The 10,217-nt window shown below is 35.5% G+C and overlaps 1 protein-coding gene across 1 annotated transcript; it reads left to right on the top strand.

Annotated features, from left to right (window-relative positions):
• The first annotated feature begins 1,176 nt into the window (after positions 1 to 1,176).
• LOC141648582 (LEAF RUST 10 DISEASE-RESISTANCE LOCUS RECEPTOR-LIKE PROTEIN KINASE-like 1.4) lies at positions 1,177 to 1,863 on the top strand. Its single transcript, XM_074457310.1, has one exon. It carries the CDS (start codon positions 1,177 to 1,179, stop codon positions 1,861 to 1,863), a length of 687 nt encoding a protein of 228 aa, XP_074313411.1.
• The last annotated feature ends 8,354 nt before the right edge of the window (positions 1,864 to 10,217 follow it).

Genomic DNA, 10,217 nt, shown 5'->3' with positions numbered 1-10,217 from the left:
AAACTAACATCATTTTTAAATTGATTTATTCCTTAATAATTGGTGAAAATAATCCAACCTATGACCATTAACCCGATAATATTGGATATCGGAACTACTAGGATCTTTCGTACAAACCAAGATTAAGCCAACACTCGTAGAGTTATTTGAATTTCATAAGTATTTATATTTTTGTGTTACTCAAAACTTTTTTAAAAATTCTTGTTATAGTAGATTAGAAATAAACGTTTTTCGACTAACTTATTATAATCTCCTTCTTTCTTTCTTGTAGGTTCGTTCCTGTAGCTATCGGAGCTGGTAATTCTAGGCTAAGTGCGAAAATATTCTTAGAGTCATTATAATAAAAAAAAGAAAGAAAAAGATAATAAAACAAGGACAACAACAATAGTAACAATAGTCATGACAAAACACTAATTAACGTAACAATAGTTGTGACAAGATATTAATAAACCGTGGTAAAATATTAGTAAATTGTGGTAACTTTAAATATATTATGGAAATATATTGCATATATATTGTAACAATATATTGTGCTATTAGTACACAATATAAGGCCTGATGTGGATCGAACTTAAGAGCATACTTCAAATCTACATTAACCGTTCTATTAGTACACAATATAAGGATTGTTTTGATAGATTAATTGATTAGGCATGCTCTCCAGTCAAAAAATAACTCGTTTTCAAGCATTCAAAAAGAAAGACAAATTCTACAAGCTACCCATTTCATCTGTACACCAACCAACCTGCTCTAGACTAAAAATAACTCTTGGAGAAGATGATGCATGTAACTTTTCTCTTGGTAAAATTCTAATCTTGGACCATATATCTCCAAAAATAATAATACTCCATACGCTTTAGTCTTCATCCCACCTTGTTCATCACTTATTTCTCACTAATCCAAATTATCCATACTAGCTTGGACCTCCTCATCAATTATTCCCAAGTATTAACAATATTAGTATTATTTAATCACAGAGAAAAACAAGATAAACATTTCACAAGCTAACCATTCCTCTGAACACCAAGGAGAGGCGGAAATGATGATGCATGAAGGTTGTCGTCCATTTTCTTGTAGTTTTTTTTATTTCTTTGTTGCGTTCAAGTTCATGGTAACAACAACTCATCATCAGCCTGGTACGATAGTTGTAGTAATCATCTGGTTACGTGTGGCAGTATGGAGCCGTTTGGATTCCCGTTCTGGGGCGGGTTTTTTAGGCCGAAAGAATGTGGCTATCCACATCTTGGTGTGAGATGTGACGATGGATTTACAGCGACATTGGTGATTAATGGTATTGAATATATTTTGCTGGATGTGGTTCCAGAAGATAAGAAGATGGGAGTTAGACGAAAGGACTACGACAAGGGTATTTGTCCAAAATCGTTTCTCAACACAAGTCTCGACTTGAATCACTTTCAGTATGGGCCTCAAACTGAAAATTTAGCTGTTTTATACGGTTGTAAACCCCCGAAAAAGCGACTTCTGTCGCAGTTCAGGGGTAAGATAGAGGGAGTCGCCTATGATACGGGTTACTATTTGGAGGGAATAGTAAATCCGACTGAGCATCAGTGTAATACAAGTGTGGTGATTCAAGGTTTTTCGTTGCCACAAATACTTTTCATAGGCCTTAGGGAGGTCATTCAATTTGGGTTTGATTTGAACTATACGCTATTCAATGACGATGAAGTGTTTTGCAAGAATTTTGAGGGTGAATCCTCCAACGGGACTTGTGGGTTTGATAATCGCCGAAACAAGACCGTTTGTGTGTGCCCCTACGGCCGGAGTGAGGATACCGTCTGCAAGTATAATTTACCTTCCAATTCCACTACTGAAGGTTTGTGCCTCTACTTATTTATCAATTAACTTACCATTTTCTGATAATACCGTGTGGTAATTAGTTACGACTTACGAGTATTTGTCTACTGTTTGTTCTTATGAAATGCGTAATGTGATTATATTAATTATTTGTGAATTCTGTGACAAATGTATTGAATTTTGACTTTTAAATTTCTGATAATACTCTGTGGTAATTTAATTAGTTACGAGTATTTGTTTATTGTTTGTTCCTGTGTTACTCAGACACACCGACACGTGTCGGTGTCGGACACGGCTATTTGGGGTGAATTTTCCTATTTTGTGGTCTAAATTGAAATTGAAGTATGAAGTGTCCTGTCGTGTCGGACACCGACACGTGTCTGACACGCGACACGGCAGTTAAGTGAAGTGTCGGAGTAACATAGATTTGTTCTTAGAAAATGCGTAATGTGATTATATGAATTATTTGTTAATTCAATGACAAATGTATTGAATTTTCACTTTTAAATTTGATGAGTGTTCATTTAAAATGTATTAAATTGTGGGTTAATAACCATAATCTTCTTGGCAAGAGAGAAACCTACAGAATATGCATTCGTCTTCCAATTATGGTCATTTAGTGCCAACACGGGGTTGCGAGAATAGGTGAGATGGTAACGGTGTGGCTTAATATATGAGTGGCGGGTCGGTGATTATATTTAGGATTGGGCTTGTTAATGCCATGGTCAATATGAGTACCGGGTTTGGAAGCGCGAATGGAAGACGATGCATTATATGGATGAGTATGTGAAGTGGTCAGGCAAGTAGCGTAAGGTTGGATGAGACGGGTCACGTAGGTTGCGGGTCAGTAGGCAGGGTGTGGGCCTCTGGGGCACAGTCAGGTGGGTGGGGGTTGTTTAACATTTTCTTGGTTCAAGGGATGTCAAACGAACAAACCGTAGAGTTAATGGTAGGATAGTCTTTAGGCAGTGTTGGTAAACGAACAAACAAGATAATGGCTGACATTTTAACACGGTTATTGAATTCATATATATGCTGAACCAATTCAAGGTAAATGTAAGTGTCTGATAACTTACCAAGTTTCATTTGCATTTTTGGTACAGTTCTACACCGTATTTTTGTCTACGCCTTTGTATTACCAGCCGTGCTTTGCTTCTCTCGTGAGATCCATCTTGATTGAAATTTGGCTGCACTAGAGTGGACGAGTGGTTGTCATGTTTGCCTGTTTGGGATAGATTGGGTAGGCAATGCATACAAGGGTTGGATACTAGGATAGGCCTTAGTTCACTCGGGTGCTTTACTGTCTATTCTGTCTCGAGTGTGTCGTGATATTGAGCATCTCTTTTAATCACCAAGTAAAGCATCGTTATAGTTGTATGATAAGAGTATTGACAGACCATATACTTCTTCAATTTATCTTTTGAACAATTTATAGCAATTCATGTTGAAGCAATACCATCTTTTATGTTTTTCAACCCAATTAGTTCACAATTTACATGCTTTGTATCATTAAAAATAACAGAAATCTATCTAAGTCTCTTCAATTTTTTACTGTAGCTGCTGAAAAGAAATCCTCCAAGCATTTGAAGATCAGTTTGATAATAGGTAAGTAATGAATTAACAAATCAACTCTATTGGTGAATTCTCAAGACGATTGTGCAAAGCCTTACAAACTAATTTTCATTCAAAATTGTACAGGATTATGTGTTGGAGGAGGGGTGGTACTTGTTGCTCTGACAGTTGGGATCATCTATTTCCTAAGAAACCGGCAGTTTTCTGAACAAGACACGGCGACCGAAGCTTCATCTCACCCCCTACAACAACTCGGCCAAACATTTCCAACTCGCCCATCTCCGAATTCAATCTTGGAAGAGGCTAGCACTTTGGATCTCAAGCTATTCGACTATAAGGATCTCAAAAAAGCCACGGATAACTTTGCTGAGAATCGCGAGCTTGGAGAGGGTGCATATACGACGGTGTATTATGGTATGTTATTAATTATCCAATTTTTTCACCAACGTCCCGGTATTGGTTATTTGGATACATTCAGTCCACAGTTTGATTGTTTGTTATCGCTTGTGGTTTTAAACGGTTGGTCCCTTTGTTAATTAGACATTAATAATGCACTTGAGGAGACCATAACCATAGAGGATATTCTCGACTTGGAAAGTCCAGGAAAGGTAGGGTTGTGGGGTTACCTTATCATAGTTGGCAGACCAGAATAAGAGGTTTCGATGGCTTGGATTCGTTTGGAATGGTGTTGTCGGGTGTTGCCATGAGGAAAGTTTCCACCTCAGATGCAAGCAACTCCTAATTACGCGTATATCCTCCTTTATCCTTATCATCTTGGACGGGTAAAGGCCGTTGGTGGGGAATCAATTTGCTCGCATCTGAGGTGAAAACTTTTTATATGGAAAATTCTTTGGAGTTAAGGCTAAGACAAGGACCCTAACTATCCTTTTTTTTCCAGTTAAAGAACTCAATTACCCATTCCGCTAACTCTCCGTTAATTGTTTCGTTGTACACTTGTTGCCGTGCTCATCTGCATGTTTGGTTCATCTTGATTCACTCATCTTAAATAATTTTTTTGTAACAAAAGCATAATACTTTAATGAATCCACCCCCTGATATGTTGATAATCAATCCCTCGTCTTAAACAAAATCAATCAAACATTACATCATGAGTGTAATTTAGGTGATTTTGTTTTTGTTTGAGTTTTATAATTTATTAGTTCTGAACCATGGATGTAGTATCCATGGCGGCGGATTCATTAAGTGCAATTTTATGAAACGAAAATTTGAAGAGATATATTAGCTGCTTGATGGATTGAATTGCTTGTTCCTTCATATTCGAAGTGATAGATTAGCTTTTCGATTTCGCTATTTCATCGTATGATGTAATGTTATAGTAATTTCCAGTTCATAAACATAATTTTCTCATTAATTATATTTTTAAAAAAGAAATTAGAAAAACAAACCTAAAAATCTAAAATCCATCATAGTTTTAATTGGCCTGCATTTGTTACAAAAATTTATTGGGATTGATCATCAAAAAGAACCAAAGATGCAATGGGCAAGGCAGTAACTCAGTAGGTGTGCAATGAAATAATTAACGGAGAGTTAACGGAATAGGTTAGGGAGTTCCTTAACTGGAAAAAGAAGGATAGTTCGTGTCCTTGTCTTAGCCTTAACTCAAATTCTTTGTGATATACTTCAAGTGATGAGGGAAAATCCCCTCTCTTTTGCAGACTCCCTTGTGTGTTTGATCACCTTCTGTCATAGTTACATTAGGTGATATTAGGCCTAGGACTGCTGCTAAATTTAAATTGCTGAATTGTTGGACTCGGCATCTAGAGTTTTTAAATAATGGTTGAACAATCTTGATTTGAGGCTGGTAGAATCAAAGGCATGACTATGTACTGTATATTTGAGGTGATTGATTAGTAGGCATTATCTCCCGTCTTTCCATTTTTCTAGCTATTCTTGATTTATGATTTTTTTCAATTGTGTTTTCAGGTAAACTCTCGGACGGTCAAGAAGTTGCAGTCAAGCGATTTTACCAGCACAATGACAAGCGAATGGAACAATATATGAACGAGGTTAGCATCTTAGCCCACTTACGACACAAGAACGTTCTAGTTTTGTACGGTTGTACACCTAGAACGAGTAAGGAAATCCTCTTGGTGTACGAGTACATCTCAAATGGAACCCTCGGGGACCATTTGCACGGCAAAGTTTCTCAAACAAGCCGACTCCCTTGGCCTTTGCGAGCCAAAATCGCAGTCGAAACCGCAGAAGGGCTGTACTTCCTCCACCAAAATGGGGTTATTCACCGAGACGTGAAAACCGCAAATATCCTATTGGATAACAACTTACAAGTCAAGGTGGCGGATTTTGGATTAGCTAAGCCGTTTCCTCTAGATAGGAGTCATGTCTGGACCTACCCGCAAGGGACTCCTGGCTACGTGGATCCAGTGTACTTTCGTCATTATCGGCTGACCGAAAAGAGTGATGTCTACAGCTTTGGAGTTGTTCTAGTGGAGTTAATATCGTCAAAGGAAGCTGTAGACGTTACAAGACTTGGTGATGACATTAACTTGTTTTCAATGGCACTGGACAGAATCCAGAAGGGAGAGATGAATGAGTTAGTAGACTCATCTCTCCGATACGACGTCGATCCAACTATCAAGACGTCCATCGACTTAGTAGCTCAGCTTGCTTTCCGGTGTCTACAAGTAGATGCCGTGATGAGACCTCCAATGGTTGAGGTTCTGGAAACCCTAAAAGAAGCTCAGATGCTTCTAACCGAATATGAAGCAAGTACTAGTGGTACTAGTGGACAGTAGAATAGTCTAATAAGTGTAGGATGTATAGCTTTGGTTATTGTTGAAACACTTAAACCAATAATTAATCTAATGTTAGCTAGAATTGTAGCTTGTTGTAGTATGTTAACCTACAAAATATTTGTATTTGATCTTTATGAAATGAATCAAATGTTGATTTTAGCTCTAAAATATGAGTAACCTTTCGTATTTTACTCTTTGAGTTTGTAGTTGATTGAAAATTTCTCTTTACAAACCGGCTCATTTTAACATTATTTTAGTGACTTTGGAATATCTTCTTTTAACTTGAGACAGTTTTAAACTTGAGCAGTAGTTGGACAGAAAAAAAAGTTCCCACATTTTCAGTTGATTGAAAATTAGGGCCGGTCAAAAGTGTGGGTCAACCCGGACCCGACCCGTCTATGGGTCACTTTTGACCCACCCGAACTAGCTCGTTAGTAGATCGTTAAATTGCGTGGCTCATGAACTAGCTCATTTTAGATCAAGATTCGTAGGTAGGAAACTTTGGAATGATGATATGCCGCGGCATATTATTGATTGTGTCAGTTTTGATCGTAATGATATATAAGAACCCGCTTTGGGATTTCAAAAAAAAAAAAAAGTGCGGGTCAACCCGGACCCGACCCGTCTATGGGTCACTTTTGACCCGCCCAACCCGTCCTATATTCGGGCCGTATTCGAGTCCCCAAATCTCAAGCTCGGCCATCCCAACCCGGACCCGCCCTAAACCCGCTTCAGAGGTCACCTTTAACTCGGCTTGGCCCGACTTGACCCACCCCTTATCTCGAACCGGTTTCGGGTCTACCAAGTCAAACCTGGCCCACCCCCGACCCGGCCCGCACCATTGACTAGCCCTTGAAAACTTCCTTTTAGAAACCCGTTCATTTTTAACATTATTTTAGTGACTTTTGGATATCGTCTATAAAATTAGTTTTTTTTGTAAATAACCCCATTTTATGTTCAGGTTTTTACAAATAACCCCATTTTATGTCCATTTTTTCAAATAACCACCTTATATATCACGTAATCCAAAAAAATTGCCACCAACTATTAATTACGCTAACGAATTTTATAAACCCGATCTATATACAATATTACGACTTAAACTTATGCAATATACCTAAACTACCCTTACCTTAACACACCCCCAACTAACACCCATTCTAATGTAGTATAATGTCGTATTGCATAATGGGTGTTAGTTGGGGGTGTGTTAAGGTAAGTATAGTTTAGGTAAATTGCATAAGTTTAAGTCGTAATGTCGTATATTGATCGGATTTTATAAAATTCGTTAGCGTAATCATTAGTAGGTGGCAATTTTTCGAATTAAGTGATATTTAAGACGGTTAATTGTAAAAATCATAAAAGGGGTTATTTGTAAAAACTTGTATATAAAATGGTTTATTTACACAAAAAACTCTTAAACTTAAGACGGTTTTTAAACCCGAGTACTTAGTTGGACAGAAAAAGAGTTCCCACACTAGTTTTTGAACCCGTGCACTGCACGGGTGAAAACGGAAAGTATTATTAAAAGTAACAACTTACATAATTTTTTGATTTAGTAAATTATTAAATTTTAGAAATTCCACTTTGTCTACTACCCATACACTTTTGATACTATGATTTTTTTATTCGAAATACTATGATTTTTTTCTCGAGTTTTGATAAGTTATTGGCAAGTAGTCGAAGTAGGCGGCTGAGGTAAATTAGACTTGTCAAAATTGAGCTGATCCGAATAACCCTACCCGACACCCAAATTCAGGACCAAAGCTTGAACTGAACTCGAACAATGGATAAGTAACTCCTTATATGAAATTCCCTCTGTCCCACTCATTTGTTTGCTTATTCCATTTTGGGTTGTCTCAATCAATTGTGTGCCTTTATATTTTGGGAATGCCTTTGATAAACAGTTTGATACTCCACACTCAATTTGATTCACTTGTTATTTAATAATTGACCCCATCCTCATTTATTGGCATTTGTGTCCAAACTAAAGGCAAACGAATGATCGGGACGAAAGGACTCAAAGGAGTATGAAACTTCATATTTTATTTACCCAATTGCACAAACTGGAACTACTGCAATGCGACACATGTTATTTTCCTACCCCGTTGACGTATCAATGTTTACGTTCTCATACGCATTTAAGTAAAGATGTATAAATGGTTTTCCTACCCTGTTGACATCAATGTTTACGTTCTAAATTCTAATACCTCGTCTTAAACTTAAAACGGATCAAATAAAATACATAGAACAAAAGCATAATATCTAGGGATTAATAATAAGCTTGTCCGATCCATCCAAGTACAGTGTTATTTAACCCCATCTTAAGAAATACCAACTATGCATTTATAATGTGAAGTATCAAAATGGTGGTAAATACAACCATAACCGTTGTGAATTTCTACGTCATTGGTTAGTGTTGTATTGTCACTTGTATAAAATTATATGGTAGATATATATTTTTAAATCAACCTTAATTAGAGTAACTGCAAGTTAAAAGAAGTATTGTGAAGAGTAGATTAGATCACAAAAAAAGATGAATCAAAGGATGATTTATTTAACATATCAATTTATACGAATCCAATATGAACCTATATCTAACTCGTCTTCAATAAATTGTTCAATCAATTTGTGTTAGTTACATTTCTTGAAAGATACTCTCTTCGTCCAATTCATTTATTTCTGTACCTTTGATTAAAAGACCTCTCACAAAGAATATCAAAGATAAACAAATGATTTTGACGGAGGGAGTAATATGGAGTACTTCAGTCCAATCTACTCATTGAAATATTAATTGGAAAGGAATCCCTTTTTTAACGTTAATGAGGATAATCACAATTGGAATAATCATAATCCAAATTAGCATATTAATTTGGCCAAATTCTTTTTTTGGCCAAATTCTTTTCCAATTAATATTCCAATTAGAAAATTAGCATATTAATTTGGCCAAATTCTTTTTTTTCTAAATGTTGTGGGAGATGCTGTTGTTTGAAGTTAATGAGGATAGTATTCAAATTATACCTGCCAAATTTAACGCAAATCACACTATTTTTTTTTTATGAAAACAAATCACACTTTGAGGTAAATTTATAATTTTTAACAATTAACAGTTTGGCAGATATAATATATGATTATAATAATATATGGTAATAATATTTTAATATATAGTTTTTCACCTGATTATGACACGTGGCATTCAATACGAAGTATATATCAAGATTTCCTACTACAAAAGAACATTTGGAGTTGCTTATGGTAAAAGAGTAACATTATTGATGTAAGATACCAATAACATTATCAAGTATAAATTAACAATTTAACATAGATAACACCTTTCCTATTATCTTATCCTATCTAATATTCTCTAATAGTTGAAGGATAAATATAAAACCGTAAAAAAGGAAGAAGCGAAAAACGCAACTAAATAAAACAATCAATGGCAAATTGAAAATGAACAATATGATAAACAAAAAAATGACACAATTTTAATTTTTTTCCTTAAATAAAATTTACATAAACGAAGGTAACAAATTTATCCGCCAAATATTGCGATATAAAGTGTAGATTAGACAGAATCTCAACAAATCATGATTTAATTCCAAATTTAATTTAATAATGATAATTTCTCCTATAATCTTTAATCCCTCCAATAAGTTCTCCCTATTATGGAAATAATAATGATTTGAATAGAATATATAATTTGATAAAGAATTCTGGATATTTAATTATTGTGATATTTTTGTTATGCTAATTATTTGATATTATTGTGTGAGATTGTTGCCTTGTATAGCTCTAAGATTTTTGTAACAATAAAAATTTTAGTCGGATTAGTCGAATGAGGGAGATTTGAAGGGGATGATGTTTGGTATTTTAATTATTTTATATCAGTTAGGTAAATTAGCCGAGATTGATGGGTGATATCTTTTTCTAATTGATTAAAATATGGAGTATGTGGAAGATGATTGCTCTTTTCATATCTTAATTTTACACAAGTCATACAAATGTTATTTGAGGCAAGCATCACATACATAAAGATATGTGTGTGATTTGATTAGC

This window comes from Silene latifolia, chromosome 3 (genome assembly GCF_048544455.1).
Source record: "Silene latifolia isolate original U9 population chromosome 3, ASM4854445v1, whole genome shotgun sequence".
In the NCBI taxonomy this organism is placed as follows: domain Eukaryota; kingdom Viridiplantae; phylum Streptophyta; class Magnoliopsida; order Caryophyllales; family Caryophyllaceae; genus Silene; species Silene latifolia.
Note: the sequence above shows the minus strand (reverse complement) of the source record. Positions and strands in the feature narration are given on the sequence as shown.

What these genes read in the sequence shown, in the direction of transcription:
- LOC141648582 (XM_074457310.1), top strand. Translation starts at nt 1,177, where the DNA reads ATGGAGCCGTTTGGATTCCCGTTCTGGGGCGGGTTTTTTAGGCCGAAA.